Source organism: Mustelus asterias, chromosome 9 (genome assembly GCF_964213995.1).
Source record: "Mustelus asterias chromosome 9, sMusAst1.hap1.1, whole genome shotgun sequence".
Taxonomy (NCBI): domain Eukaryota; kingdom Metazoa; phylum Chordata; class Chondrichthyes; order Carcharhiniformes; family Triakidae; genus Mustelus; species Mustelus asterias.
The window spans coordinates 4,554,094-4,570,396 of record NC_135809.1 but is presented as its reverse complement, the minus strand read 5'-3'; the positions used below and the strand labels follow the sequence as shown (position 1 = coordinate 4,570,396).

Below are 16,303 nucleotides of genomic sequence, written 5' to 3'. Positions count from 1 at the left end.
GGGTCATCGAATAGTTTCAAGATAGAGCTGGATAGATTCTTGACTAATAAGAGAGTCTGTTATCGGTGAGAAAGTTGCATTGAGGAGACAGTCAGATCAGCCATGATCCTATCAAATGGCAGAGCAGCCTCGATAGGCTGAATGGCCAACTCCTGCTCCTAATTTGTATGTTCACATGATTGATTCCTGGAATGAGAGGGGTATCCGATGGTGAGCGATTGAGTAGATGGCCCTAGATGCCACACAGTTTATAAGAATGAGAATGAATTAGTAGGGTAAACACGTGGGGTTACTGGGTGGGATTGTTGTTGGTGCTGGCTTGATGGGCTGACTGGCCTCTTACTGTGGCCTCTTACTGCGCTGTAGGGATTCTATGAAACCTCCCCTTATCATTCTTGTGTCTAGAGAACACAATGAAACATCAGATTTTGAGAGGAGCCAACATGGCAATTGTTGGGAGGCTGCTTCCCCTGGAAGTCTGGAGTCTGGAGCTCGCAGGGCTGGAGAGGGGGGGGGGGGGGGGGGGTGGGGGGGGGGGTGGAGAGGGGCGGAGTTGCAGTCTAAAATAAGCAGCTGATCACTGAGGACTGAGATGAGGAGGCATTTCTTCACTCAGAGAGTTGTGAATCCTTAGCATTCTCTACCCCAGAGGAAAGTTGATGCTCAGTCATTGAGTGTGTTCAAGATAGAGATCCTTCGTTTCAAAGGGAATTAGAGGCTAAATGAGGGATAAGGCCGTCTTATGGTCTTATGGTCAAGTGGAGTTGAGGTGGAAGACTAACTGATGGAGCAGACTTGAGACTCTGTACGGCCAACTCTTGCTCCTATTTCTCATGTAGCAGCTCCATTATTTTAACCACATATCCAGTACCTGGGATATGTTCACTTTTAATCTTCATGGGGAAACTGCACAATGTGGTGTCACCAAACCCTATCCATCCTGGTGAACGGGGGAGGGGATCTTACAGGACTTTATTTTTCTTATTAATTCTCAGAATGTGGGTATCAATGACAAAGCTGGCATTTGCTGATTGCCCTTGAGGAGGTGATGTTTGTTGGCCTTTGCCTTTGAGTGCTGACAGTGGTTTTGATAGACCAGAGTAACCAACAACAACTGAGAGTCAACTATGGTCGTCCGAGACTGGAGTCATGGTTACGCCCCGACTGGGTAAGAATGGTATGTTTTTGCCCCTAAAGGACATTGGTGATCTCATTGGGTTTTCAGGCAATCTGTAAGATTTATAGAACAGAATCATAGAATCTCTACAATACAGAAGGAGGCCATTTGGCCCATTGAATCTGTACTGACCACCTCACACCCAGGCCCTGTCCCCCTAACCCCGCACATTTACCCTGCTAATCCCCCTGACACTAGGGTCAATTTAGCATGGCCAATCAACCTAACCCATACATTGTTGGACTGTGAGAGGAAACCGGAGCACCTGGAGGAAATCCACGCAGACACGGGGAAAACGGGCAGACTCTGCACAGACAGTTACCCAAGCCAGGAATCGAACCCGGGTCCCTGGCGCTGTGAGACAGCAGTGCTAACCACGGTGCCACCGTGCCACCTACATGGTAACTTTTACATAATTCAGCCTTTTATTTTCAGATTTTAAAACTGAATTTCAAATCTCAGCCTGCTGTGGTGCACATGTCCCAATTCTGCTCCTTTTCTCTACATTTCCATGGACTCATGGTCTCTGGGTCTGCAGCCCAGTACACAATAAAACCCTGTATTTCACACACTCCATCGAAAGGAATAACTGAGTAAATCTCCAATCTGACAACTTAAATTACTACAATTATTCATTATAATTATTCATATAATTCATTATAATGAGGGGTCTGGATAGGGTGGACTCTCAGAGGCTATTTCCAAGGGCTGAAATGGTTGCTACGAGAGGACACAGGTTTAAGGTGCTGGGGGGTAGGTACAGGGGGGATGTCAGGGGTAAGTTTTTCACTCAGAGGGTGGTGGGTGAGTGGAATCGGCTGACGTCGGTGGTGGTGGAGGCAAACTCGTTGGGGTCTTTTAAGAGACTTCTGGATGAGTACATGGGATTTAATGGGATTGAGGGCTATAGATAGGCCTAGAGGTGGGGATGTGATCGGCGCAACTTGTGGGCCGAAGGGCCTGTTTGTGCTGTGGCTTTCTATGTTCTATGTTCTATCCCACTCTGCCCAACGCAAAACAAACCATTGTACTTTACAATCATGGAATGATACAATACAGAAGAAGGCCATTCAGCCCACTGTGTCTGTGCCAGCTCCTTGATAGAGTTTCCCAATTAGTCCCACTTGTCAAGTTCTTTCCCCATAGTCCTGCAATCATTTCCCTTCAAGTGTTCATCCAATTCCCTTTGGAAAGTTACTGTTGACTCTCCTTCCGTCACCCTTTACAGACAGCACACTCCAGATCACGACTCTCTGTGTAAAACAAAATACTGCTTTGTGTCGCCACTGCTCTTTTGCTGATCAGCTTAAATCTCTGTCCTCTGGGTAAGGATCCTTCTTTCACTTGAAACATTTTCTCCTTATTGATTTTATCAAAACCATTCACCTCTATCAAACCGGCACGGTGGCACAGTGGATAGCACTGCTGCCTCACAGCGCCAGGGACCCAGGTTCAATTCCAGCCTCGGGTGACTGTCTGTGTGGAGTTTGCACATTCTCCCTGTGTCTGCGTGGGTTTCCTCCGGATGCTCCGGTTTCCTCCCACACACGTAAAGATGTGAGTGTTAGGTGGATTGGCCGTGCTAAATTGCCCCTTAGTGTCAGGGGGGGTTAGTAGGGTAAACACGTGGGGTTACTGGGGGGGATTGTTGCTGCTGGCTTGATGGGCTGACTGGCCTCCTTCTGCGCTGTAGGGATTCTATGAAACCTCCTCTTATCATTCTCGTGTCTAGAGAACACAATCTCAGCTTCTCCCAACTCTCCAAATAAGAATCATAGAATCCCTACAGTGCAGAAGGAGGCCATTCAACCCATGCACCGACCACAATCCCACCCAGGCCCTATCCCTGTAACCCCACATTTACCCTGCTTATCCTCCTGACACTAAGGGGCAATTTAGTATGGCCAATCAACCTAACCTGCACATCTTTGGACTGTGGCAGGAAACCGGAGCACCCGGAGGAAACCCACGCAGACACGGGGAGAATGTGCAAACTCCACACAGACAGTGACCCAAGCCGGGAATCGAAGCCGGGTCTGTGGCACTATGAGGCAGCAGTGCCAACCACTGTGCCACCGTGCCCCGCCTTGTAATCTCTCATCCCTGCCACCTCAATATTGTTAGTGAAAATGTGTAACTTTGCCGCTGATGGGAGGAAGCTTTATATCCGTCAGAATCCTTTCAAAACTGCGCTGGAGAATATTAAATGTTTAAATTTGGTAACTCATAATATCCGAACACTTCCATTGTTAGCCAATCTGAGCGAGTGATTATATTGGAAGTTGCTCTCTGTTAAATGTGCGGGTTTATATTAAAAACTTCCGTTATGAGGCAACATTAATAAGTCACCATAGCAACGGGAGTTCTTTCCCATCAGATACCAGTTACTAAATGAACATTTACCACATGTCTCTGCTTTGTCTACTCAGAGCCGTGATGGAAATTAACTGTGCGATCTCAACGCCATGTCAGAGAGTGTCGCTTTGGCAGTGACAGCGCTGATAACATCATCAGCTTCTGCTGCTTTACTTTGCCTCACAACTCAGAAACCAAACTTTTCTCTTCACGGGTCAGGTGGGTCCAGACCTTGGGGGTCCTGTGTAAAGTTTGAGTGTCCATTCCAGTTAATCCCCACAATTATCAGTTGGTACAGACAGGTGTTTGGGTTCATTATTTGGGTGTCCGCCATGATTCACTGGGTACAACTCTCTCACTAAATCCCTGAGTCAGAAGGTCGAGGGTTTGAGCTACACTCGAGCACAATATCTAGGCTGACGTCTAGGGCTGCCACGTGGCGCAGTGGTTAGCACTGCCACCTCACAGTGCCAGGGACCCAGGTTCAATTCCGGCCTTGGGTAACTGTGTAGAGTTTGCACGTTTTCCCCGTGTCTGTGTGGGTTTCCTCCGGGTGCCGTGGTTTCCTCCCACAGTCCAAAGATTTGCAGGTTAGAGGGATTGGCCATGCTAAATTGTCCTCAGTGTCCCAGGATGTGCAGGTTAGGTAGATTGGTCATGCTAAATTGTCCCTTAGTATCCAAAGATGTGCAGGTTAGTGGGATTGGCCATGCTAAATTGCCCCTTAGTATCCAAAGATATGCAGATTAGGTGGATTGGTCATGGTAAATTGCCCCTTAGTGTCCAAAGATGTGCAGGTTAGGTGGATTGGCCACGGTAGCACAGTGGTTAGCACTGCTGCTTCACAGCTCCAGGTTCCCGGGTTCGATGCTCGGGTCACTGTCTGTGTGGAGTTTGCACATTCTCCTCGTGTCTGCGTGGGTTTCCTCCGGGTGCTCCGGTTTCCTCCCACAGTCCAAAGATGTGCGGGTTAGGTTGATTGGCCAGGTTAAAAATTGCCCCTTAGAGTCCTGAGATGCATAGGTTAGAGGGATTAGCGGGTAAAATATATGGGGGTAGGGCCTGGGTGGGATTGTGGTCGGTGCAGACTCGATGGGCCGAATGGCCTCCTTCTGCACTGTAGGGTTTCTATGATTTCTATGATTTCTAAATGCACGGGGTTGTGGGAATAAGGCATACGGATGAGTGACCTGGGTAAGATGCACTTTTGGAGAGTCGGTGCAGACCCAATGGGCCGAATGGCCTCTTTCTGCACTGTAGGAATTCTGTGAGGTCTATGGGCATGCTTAGTGCCATACTGGGGGAGTGCTGCACTGCCAAAAGTGTTGGATTTTGGATGAGATGTTAAAATTCTTAAACCTTCTCGGATGGCTGCAAAAGACACTGCATCACCATCTTGAAAACAAGCAGGGGAGTTCTCCCCAGATTATCTCCTTGTTGTTTGTGGGAGCTTGCTGTGCGCAGATTGATTGCCACATTTCCTGGATGAGCCTACATCAATAGTTTTTCAATGGCTGCAGAGCATTTTGGGACACTCTGAGTTTATGAGGCAACCCATGTTGGTACGTCACTGACAAACCGAGGAACTACCCGGCAGGGGAGTAACATTGCCAGCGAGCAAACATCCAGAACCTGCTCAACATTCAAAGTAGCAAGTACAAAGAGAAGAAAAAAAATTATAATGTACCTTTCAAATCCTCAAGAAGATGGAAAGCACGTCATAACCACTGAATTATTTTTGAAGACTGACACATGTTGGTAATTAAGGTGTAAATCCAAGAATCTCTTGACACTGATTTTACCGGCACGCCTGCCCCGAGGCTCAAAGAACGGCATTCTCCGTTGGCCTCGGGCGCAGTCTTACGAGCCTTGGGCGGGCGTGCCGCTAAAACTCCGGCCACACCTCATAAAGCTTATCATTTTTGGACACAATTTTCCCCCAATGTGAATTTGAATTTAGGTTTACCAGGGTGATTCCAGGGATGGTGGGACTGATGCATGAGGAGAGATTGATTAGATTAGGATTGTTTTCGCTGGAGTTCAGATGAATAAGGGGGGATCTCATAGTGCCTTATAAAATTCTAACAGGACTAGACAAGGTAGATGCAGGGAGGATGCTCCCGATGGTGGGGGTGTCCAGAACCAGGGGTCACAGTCTGAGGATTCAGGATAGACCATTTAGGACAGAGATGAGGAGACATTTCTCCACCCAAGGAGTGGTGAGCCTGTGGAATTCATTACCACAGGAAGTAGTTGATGCCAAAACATTGAATGTATTCAAGAGGCGGCTGGATATAGCACTTGGGGTGAATGGGATCAAAGGTTATGGGGAGAAAACAGGATTAGGCTATTGAGTTGGACAATCAGCCATGATCATAATGAATGGCGGAGCAGGCTCGAAGGGCTGAATGGCCTCCTTCTGCTCCTATCTTCCATGTTTCTATGTTTCTATGAATGTTCCCACCCTCAGTGAGAAATCTCACCTGACATTAAAGTTCGCAACTGGGAAATCCAAAACCTGTGTGTTCATCCCCACGACTTCGCATCATTAACTCTGGGTATTCCTCAGGGCTTCATGACAGGAAACTCCGGCCTCCAACTCCCCCTAACCCTAACCCTAACCCTATTGGCTCTTGAGGTGCCCTGCCCCCTCAACTCCCACCCATGCTGTGTCTAAAGGGAAAAATCTCTTAATTATCCCATCAGGTGAATCCCAACTTTCAGTCAGTCAGCCTGTTTTCCCGTCTCCAATATTTTTACAACTAACAAACAGGAAAGCTCAAAGAAGATGAAGATTAGTTTTACATCCCTTTATGACTTTTCTCCTGTGTTTGAACGCAGCAGTGTCCGGAGATTAACTGAACAAGATAAGTCTTGGTTTCCAGTATTTTAGAAGAATGAGATGTGGGGCAGGATTCTTGTCTGCACTCACCCCACTGCCAGCGAGAAGGGAGAATTTGGCGCTCAGCCAAAACTCCATTCACTGCAGCGGCACTGCAGAACCCCAGCTGCGAGTGAGGTCAAAGGTTATTGCCAGTGTTCTCAATGAAACACTTAAAATATTGAGAGGGTTTGATAGGGCAGATGCTGTTTCCCCAGGATGAAAAGTCTAGAATTAGCAGGGTATAGTTTCAAGTTAAGAAGTTGGCCGTTTAGGTCTAGGATGAGGTGAAACCTCTTCACTCAGGGTGTTGCAAGTATTTAGAATTCTCTGCCACAGAGTATTGTGGATACTCGGCCATTGAGCATGTTCAAGACACAGATGGATAGAGTTTTAGTCACTGAGGGAACCATGGGAACAGGGCAGGAAACGGGAGTTGTGTAAGATGATCTACTATGATGTCACTGAATGACGGAGCAGGTTCAAGTTGCTGAGTGGCCGTGCTCCTTTTGCCAATCCCTGCCAAGACTCCAGACCCAGGATAAAATCTCACAATCTCACGGTTTATATTCTTTGGGAAGAATCCATTCTTTTCCCCATTAAGAACCCAATGCATTCCAGTTCATTACTAATGGAAACCCTCTGAAGGCCAAAATCCTTCCAGCTACGTACCTACTCTACTCCTCCACATGCAACATTCAGTATATCATTATTGCTGAGGAGTTAAGGGCTAGGCTTTCTACAAAAGATAGCAAGAACTCAGACACTAACCGCAGAAAGACGTAGTAGCCAGTCGACTCCTTTCAAGCGGTGGGGCCCACAGGCTCCAGAGCCCATGGCATGCTGGGTAGGTGACTCCCTTAAGAAAACAATGACCAATTTTATTCACTTTGGAAATGGACTACAGTCACAAGTAGAATTCACAATAATAGCGGGAAGTCAGACAATATCCAGACTTGGACACAAATTGGCTATTCCTTTATCGTCACTGGACCACAATCCAGGAACTCCCTCTCCAGGTTTTCTTTCCATTCATTTCTGGGACATTGACATCACTGGCAAGGACAGCATTTATTGCCTATTCCTGATTCCTAATATCCTACTATCCTTCCCCTTCCCATAACTGGGTGGAAGACCCGGCACAGAGGGAGATGGTTGTGGTGGTTGGAGGTCAATCATCTCAACTCCAGGACATCTCTGCAGGGGTTCCTCAGGGGAGTGTCCTGGACTCAACCATCTTCAGCTGCTTCATCAATCACCTTCCTTCCATCATAAGGTCAGAAGTGGGGATGTTCGCTGATGACTGCACAATGTTCAGCACCATTCGCGACTCCTCAGATACTGAAGCAGTCCATGTCCAAATGCATTAAGACCTGGACAATATCCAGGCTTGGGCTGACAAGTGGCAAGTAACATTCGCCTCACACAAGTGCCAGACAATGACCATCTCCACCAAGAGAGAAACTAACCATCACCCTTTGACATTCAATGGCATTGCCATCGCTAGATCCCCCACTGTCATCATCCTGGGGCGGGGAGTGGGGGGGTTACCATTGAGCGAAAACTGAACTAGACAAGCCATATAAATACTGCAGCCGCAAGAGCAGGTCAGAGGCTAGGAATCCTGTGGCGAGTAACTCACCCCCTGTCTCCCCAAAGTTTGTCCACCAGGACGGCACGGTGGCAATGTGGTTAGCACTGCTACCTCACAGCGCCAGGGACCCGGGTTCAATTCCAGCCCGGGAGACTGTCTGTGTGGAGTTTGCACATTCTCCCCGTGTTTGTGTGGGTTTCCTTCGGGTGCTCCGGTTTTTTCCCACAGTCCCAAGAATGTGCAGGTTAGGTTGATTGACCATGCTAAATTGCCCCTTGGTGTGTCAGAATTAGCGGGGTAAATGTGTGGTGTTACTGGGATAAGGCCTGGGTGGGATTGTTGTCAGTGCAGTCTCGATGGGCCAAATGGCCTCCTTCTGCACTGTAGGGATTCTATGATTCTATAATCTACAAGGTACAAGTCAGGAGTGTGATGGAATACTCTCCACCCACCTCTGCAAGCTCTGGCAACACTCAAGAAGCTCGACACCATCCAGGACAAAGCAGCCTACATGATCGGCACCCCTTCCACAAACATTCACTCCCTCCACCACCGGCGAACAGTGACATTAGTGTGCGCCATCTACAAGATGCACTGCACCAACTTACCAAGGCTTCCAAACCCACGATCACCACCATGTAGAATGACAAGGCAGGCAGACACAGGGGAACACCACCACCTGCAAGTTCCCCTCCAAGCCACTCACCATCCTGACTTGGAAATATAACGCCATTCCTTCACTGTCAAGGGGTCAAAATCCTGGAACTCCTTCCCTAACAGCATTGTGGGAGTACCTACATCACATGGACTGCAGCGGTTCAAGAAGGCAGCTCACCACCACGTTCTCAAAAGACAATTAGGTATGGGCAATAAATGTTGTCCTTGCCAGTGACGCCCGCATCCCATGAACAAATAAAATAAATTCCAGCCATTAAATGAATGATATCATTACATACAATTACCTGAATCAGATTGCCCCAGAATTTGCAGCAGTAACTGATAACAAGACTGAGCAGATAGTGAGTGTCACCATATCGAGCGTTAGTATTTTAGTGCATTCGGCAAGAACAACATTTCATTTTTCATTTCTTGTTGCTGCAGCTACTTCGAGTTCTGTTAAAACAGCCCCTAAATTCTACATAATTTAACAATGATCTCAAAATAGGGCACAGGATTGATTCTCCAGCCTGTCCCACCAGCGGGGTCTTCCAATCCCACCAAAGACAACCCCCCCCCCCCCCACCCCGTAACCCCAGCCCCCGCAGTGGGTTCCCCGGTGGCGAGGATGGGTCATCCACGCAAAAACGGTGTTGACATTGGCGGCACTGGAGGATCCCGGCAGCAGCCAATGGTGAGTGGCCTCTGCTGCCAGACAGCATGTCGCGGGGACCATGGGGAGGGGCAGAGGCGAGTGGGGGCGGAAGATCTTGCCCAATGTGTGAGTCGCTTCAATTTTCAAAGTTTATTCCTTTTGATCCAACGACAGTGAAGGAACGGCAATTTATTTCCAAGTTAGATTGGTGTGATCCTTGAGGAGGAGGTTGCAAGTGGTGATGTTCCCATGTGTCTGCTGCCCTCAACCTTCTAGATGGTAGAGACTTTGATTTGGAAAGTGCTGTCAAAGGAGCCTTGGTGAGTTGCTGCAGTGCATCTTGTAGATGGTACACACAGCTGCCACTGTGCGTCGGTGGTGGAGGGAGTGGATGTTTGTAGATGTGGTGCCGATCAAGTAGGGCTGCTTTGTCCTGGATGGTATTGAGCTTCTTGAGTGTTGTTGAAGCCGCACCCATCCAGGCAAGTGGAGAGTGTTCCATCACACTCCTGATTTCTGGAAACGTTGGCTGATCATTTTACGACCTTGCTCGGGTGAGGGGGGTAAAATTCCGACCATTAAGTTGATTACATTGCAACAAAAAACACAATATCTGCATTCGTTCTGTCAAATCTGGTTATACTTCCCAAAGCTCTGAGTAGAAAGGTGCACTGTATAATTCTTTCACTTGACCTCTTCACTCGAAAGGAAATGAAATTAGATCCACTGTGCTGTTTATCTGGGATCTCCACAATTCTAACGTCAAGGTTGCAGCACACAATGAGGCCATTCAGCCCGTTGCACTGTGCTAGTTCTCTGATGGACATATTACCTTCTTACTCCAATTTCCCTGTTCTTTCCCCATTCAGCCCATTGCCCCTGTGCTAGCTCGCTGAAAGTTCTATCAGTTTCCCAGTCCCCTGCACTTTAATGTAGATTTAGAAACGTACCTCCACAAGGCCTTGAAGTATCCTTACAAACAAAACACAACCAAAATGCACTCTCGCTGCTGATGGAATGAGCATGTTCAGTGTTGACGTCAAAAATATAGCAGCTCCAAAAACTCTGCGGTTAAATAAGCATAAAGAAATTAAAACAGTGACAGCAGTTAGATCATCATTAACTTTGTTCATAATGAGAATGCGCTTCATCAACAACTGAGCTACGTATAAAGGATCGTTTCAATATTGTCTTCATGGAGATTTTCATTTCATTACTTGGACTGTTGTTTGAACAATTGCAAGCTGACGACATTCTGAGCGTTACTGGATCAGCTTGAGAGAGTGTAATTACCTTGTCACTTTTTCTCTTTATGTTAATTCAACTTCCTTACAATTGGTTTCAGTAATTCTTCACAAGCTTGTGTCCTGACGGTGTAAACCAGGTTTGGTGAACAGAAAGAAGGAGATTTGATCACCCTGTCCACTTTATTTTATTCATTTGTGGGACATGGGCATTGCTGGCTGGCCAGCATTTATTGCCCACCCCTAGTTGCCCTTGGAGGACAGTGGAGAGTCACATGTAGGCCAGACTGGGTAAGGGCGGCAGATTCCCTTCCCTAAAGGACATTAGTGAACCAGATGGGTTTTTCGGACAATTGGCAATAGTTTCATGGTCATCGGTAGATTCTTAATTCCAGATTTTTTAAAAATTGAATTCGAACTCCACCATCTGCCGTGGCGGGATTCGAACCCAGGTCCTCGAACCCAGGTCCTCATAACATTAGCTGAGTTTCTCGACTAATAGTCTAGCGATATTACCACTAGGCCATTGCCTTCACAGTTTTAACTTCACAGCGTCTGTCCTGTTCCTGCAACTGGCCCCCTGTACTCAGTAGTTAGGGGAAATTCTTCAGAGCAGTTAGGATCCAGAAACAAGTAGGGGAGCCTGTAGCCTGATCAATAACGCTGTGGGGAATTGGGGTTAGGTCCAGGTGTTGGGGAATAGTCACCAAACCCAGTGAGGGTCTGATTCGCAATGTCGAGGATGAGACAGCAATCATGTGAGGGATGTCATTGGATTCCAGGGTGAGGGGTACCCTTTGGGAAACAGGGAAGAAGATGGGGGAGGGGTGGGCAGAAATCCTGCTTCTCTTGGCCCACAAGCAGTGCTGCAAAGTCACTGCTTCCCTATTCCATGCAACAGCAATTGGTTTATTTTATCCCCTGGTTTCCCAATGTCTGGGGAGAGCAATGGCCAGGGATGAAGCTGGAAGGTAGGTCAAAATGATAGAATTTGATTTCAATGGAATTAAGAATCTACTGATGACCATGAAATCATTGTTGACTGTCGGAGAAACCCATCTGGTTCACTAATGTCCTTTAGGGAAGGAAATCTGTCTCCTTACCAAGTCTGGCCTAAATGTGACTCCAGAGCTACAGCAATGTGGTTGTCTCTCAATTGCCCTGGGGCAACTAGGGATGGGCAATAAATGCTGCCCGGTCAGCGACACCCATGTCCCATGAATAAATTAAAGTCCACTGTTCGCATATCATTAAAATATTCCAATTGCCAACCCCTCCCCCATTCCCACTCCAATCAAATTAGAAATGGGTGGGTTGGAGGCAGTTTGAGACTCAAGGCATGACAATGGGCCAGGGCTTCAGAAATTAAGCATTCCAGTATTCCAACTCTCAGTCCCAGCACGCTGCCAACTGGAGGAATGCACAACCAAGATGAGGCCATTCAGCCCCTCAAGTCTGTTCCACCATTCAATAACCTCAACTCCATTCTGCTATCTTTGCTCCTTTTCCCTGATACCCAACAAAAAGCTGCCAGTCGCAATGTTGAAACCTCCAATTAACTGAGAGTATCCTCGTACTAGAAAGTAATGCATGGACCTGAGGCCACCACGAGGCATTGTGTAGATGCGTGAAGATGCACAGAGATATCGAAAGGAAGTAGGAGATGCCCTCACTATCATCTCCAGAGTTCTCTCAATTTAGGAATCGTTCCTCTGGAGAGGAAAATTATGCATTTCAGCCTGCTATTTCAGAAAGGTGTGGTGGACCTCAGTTGTGCCTTTGTCCTATATGGACCACCGTTGTGTGTGTTTGTCATACCTGGACACATCCCCTTCCAGTTTGGTTCCTCCCCTCAGCACCTAGTATAAAGGTGGCTGTCTCCTCCCCCTTGTTCAGTCCAGGTCGGTTAATTGTTGGGATCTGCTCCTGATTCTGTTGTGAATAAAAGCCTACACTTATATTGGCATATCGGTAGTCTTTCGCCTTATTGATAGCGCATCAAAAGGTAAGCGAGAAAAGCAGGGAGCTGTAGACACGTTGTCAGGAAATTACTCAAGTCTATAATTAAGGATAGAGTGAAGACATTAACAACTTTCAGCTGAGCAGAGAGAGCTAGCATAGATTTGTGAAGTGTCTGCCAGAGCTGATTGAAGGGATGGACAGTAGTGGTAAGTGTTTATGGATCTAATTTGCATGGACCTCCAGAAGACATTAGATAAGGTCCCCCAGAAGGGACTGTCTCCTGAGGTTTAAGCTCACGGAACTGAATTGGTTGAGTGGCGGAAGATAGAGAGGAAGGGTAGGTATTCTAATTGCAGGATTTGCTGTGGCCTCAATTATTCAGCACATTCATTGATTATTTAGATAGAATCATAGAATCTATACAGTACAGAAGGAGGCCGTTTGGCCCATTGAGTCTGTACCGAACACAATCCCATCCAGGCCCTATCCCTAAAACCCCACATATTTACCCTGCTAATACCACTGACAGTAGGGGTAATTTAGCATGGCCAATTAACCTAAACCACACATCTTTGGAGTGTGGGAGGAAACCGGAGCACCCGGAAGAAACCCACGTAGACACGGGGAGAACGTGCAAACTCCACACAGATAGCGACCCGAGGCCAGAATTGAACCTGGGACCGTGGCACTGAGAGGCAGCAGTGCTAACCACTGTGCCACCGTGCCACCCTTATAGTGATAACGGAATAGGAAGTCAAATTTACCAAATATCCCAATTTACCGATGATACAAAGAATGGGAGCATTATAAATAAAGCAGGTGGAAGCATAAAAGGTCAAAGAAATATCGATAGATGAAGTGAATGCGGAAAATGGATTTTAAGAAAAGTAAGTAAATGGTTAGAATAGTTGAGTCTGGTGGTAACAAAGGCATGATTGAGGGTGTCAACAGTGAGAAGGAGCTGAAATGTGGCTGAGTCAGGCAGCATTACAGAGGTGAAACTGGGCAGTCTGATTGATGATGTGGATGTGTGATCAGAAGTTCATCTCGGGGTCAAATATGAAAGCAATGTTGTGAAGGGTATGGTTCAGCCGGAGGTAGTTTCCAGTGAGAAATGTGTCAGCAATAAGGAAGAGAGTTTCTGCTAAAGTTATACAAGGTGAGATGATGGCGTAATGGTCTTGTCGGCAGTAATCAAGCGACCCAGGGTAATGCTGTGGGACACTGGGTTCGAATCCCACCACGGCAGATAGTGAAATTTAAATTCAATTTTTAAAAAACTGGCTAAAATATAAGTCTAATGACTATGAAACCATGGTCAAATTGTTGTAAAGGCCCATCGAACTCATGATGTGTCATCCTTACCCGGTCTGGCCTACATGTGACTCCAGAGCCACAGCAATGTGGTTGACTCTCAAATGCCCTCTGATATGGAGGGTAAATGGGCAATAATTGCTGGCCCAGCCAGTGATGTCCACATCCAATGAATAAAAAAAGTTATGTGGTTAATTCTCAGCTCCCTGTTGTTCTTGTACAACTGTTGGATGAGCTTGCGTCAAATTACCATCAACACTAAAGGATCAGAGGGTTAACTGTGTTTTATATACCAGAGAGGAACTCAGTACATGCAGCTTAGATACCTGTGGAGGGTGGAAAGGGTCTCCTAAAAAAGAATTGAAATTATAATTAAAATCAATGAATTCTCAACTTCATTTTCAGCAGTTTTCAAATGTTGCCCTTGGGTGAAATAAAAGAAAGGAAAGCAATATTTACCAACCCTCGAGCCGACATCAACCACCATCAGTTTCAAACCTCTCAATCACACCCGCCCACACTGTGGCCCTGGGCTATTTACTGCTCAAACATCTTAAAGAGAATATGGAATTCATTTTAACTCCAAGTGAATGGGTTTTCAGTGAGTTCCATTCAAGCCCAATGTGTCTATTTACCTCCCACCTCCTATCAAACATTTGATATATTTATACCAGCTTGTTAGCTAACTCAATGCATAAGAGACTCATATATTGTTCCGAACATATCCCCACTTTGTACATAAACGGTAATGGATTTCTCAGTCAATAAATAATCTATCTGACAACCAGACCTCAGAAGCGATACAAATTCAAAATTCCAGGCTGGGTGTGATGCTACTGTGTCTTTAAGAAATGTATTTTAATCATGTTTCTCTGCAGTTCTGTTAAGAGGGGCTTCTGTGCTTGTTGCCGACCTGTCTGAGTCAATGTCCTTTTAATTTTTTTAATCATTCGTGGGCATTGCTGGCTGGCCAGTATTTATTGCCCATCCCTAGTTGCCCTTGGAGGGCAGTTGAGAGTCAACCACATCACTGTGGATCTGGAGTCACATGTAGGCCAGACCAGGTAAGACGGCAGATTTCCTTCCCTAAAAGACATTAGTGAACCAGATGGGTTTTTCCAACAATCGACAATGGGTTCACGCTCATCAGTAAAATCTGAATTCCTTGATATTTTTTGTTGAATTCAAATTTCACCATCTGCCGTGGTGGGATTCGAACCCAGGTCCCCAGAACAGCTTCTGGATTAATAATCTAGCGATAATTCCACTAGGCCATGGCTTCCCCACTTGCTTTTATTGTTGTTAGAATCATACAACAGGTTTTTTGTTTATTTTGAATCTGGGCCTAATGCACTGCCTTGGAGTTTACGACCTCGTTGGAACTGTTGGGGGGAACAATGATTGGCAGGTCAAGTGGGGCAGTTTCTTTCCTCACAAGAGTCCTTACTTTCAGTTTTGGCTGCTGGCTGGTTAGAAGGTGCTTGGACTGCAGGCTGAAGGCAGCGTGTTTGTCTCTCTCCCTGCTATTAGAAATTCTGCTGGCTAATTGGAAGCAGTCTTTCTTGCCTTTCTGAAGTGAAAATTTTGCAGCTGGTGGTTTGCTAGCTCGAGGCAGCAGTGGCACTATCTCTACCTCGAGGTACTGGGGGGCTCCAGAATGAAGGAGTCAGAGTTTTAATTCTCCATCCAAAGGACTAATTCACAGCAGGTGTTGCAGAGCATTTAAAATCATGTGAACGTAGATATTTTTTGTGCTAAACCAAAACTGAGGGCATGTGTTGTTAGGAATGTTGTGTTGGAACAGTACATTGAGCTGTTAAGGTTTATACAATATCATGGTTGATTTTTTTTCTTATTTGTAATTTGTAAAAATTATTACTAATTTTCTATGTGTTAACTATATTCTTAAATAAAATTTGTTTGATAAAGCTCCCTAGTTGGTCATTAGAATCATACCTGGGGTGAAATATCTGATGTTTACCCGTGCCAAATTCAAAGTGCAAAACATGTGGGGTGGGATTTTATGGCTTCACTTGTCCTGAGACAGTAAAATTCCGCTTGAGGTCAGTGGACTTTTCCATGGTCCGCCCCTTGCCCGATTCCCGTGGTGGGCGGGACTGTAAAATTCCATCCATGGTCTAGGCTGACTTCATAAAACACCTTGGAGTTTCTGACCTTGATTATGACATGGGGGAGATCATTAAATGGTTCAATTGATTGCCGATCATAGGCACGGCATCAGACATAATACCAGAGCTAAGAGATTACAATGACCAGGAAGGATTGAACAGGCTGGGGCTCTATTCTCGAGAAAAGGGAGGGCTGAGGGTGACCTGAGAGGGTTTGATAGGTTAGATACAGAGTACTTATTTCAACTTATAGAGGGAGTCAAAAGCTAAGATGCCATAAAAATGAAAATAAGATAGGTGGTATGATGGTATAGTCAGTGGATCTGGAATCCAGA

General features: G+C 46.3%; 2 protein-coding genes across 3 annotated transcripts in view; one reads left to right on the top strand and one right to left on the bottom strand.

The window, feature by feature from the left end:
- fgfr1op2 (FGFR1 oncogene partner 2) overlaps nucleotides 1-16,303 on the top strand; it is a 103,702-nt gene that overhangs the window by 39,687 nt on the left and 47,712 nt on the right. The window lies entirely within an intron of this gene.
- The window catches only part of slc17a8 (solute carrier family 17 member 8), a 74,755-nt gene that overhangs the window by 33,261 nt on the left and 25,191 nt on the right, over nucleotides 1-16,303 (bottom strand). For both annotated transcript variants that reach the window (XM_078219542.1, XM_078219543.1), the window contains exons 4-5: nucleotides 10,270-10,384; nucleotides 7,185-7,272 (exon numbers count right to left, since the gene is read on the bottom strand). In XM_078219542.1, coding sequence (XP_078075668.1) covers nucleotides 7,185-7,272; nucleotides 10,270-10,384 — 203 coding nt within the window. The remainder of the gene's footprint in view (nucleotides 1-7,184; nucleotides 7,273-10,269; nucleotides 10,385-16,303) is intronic.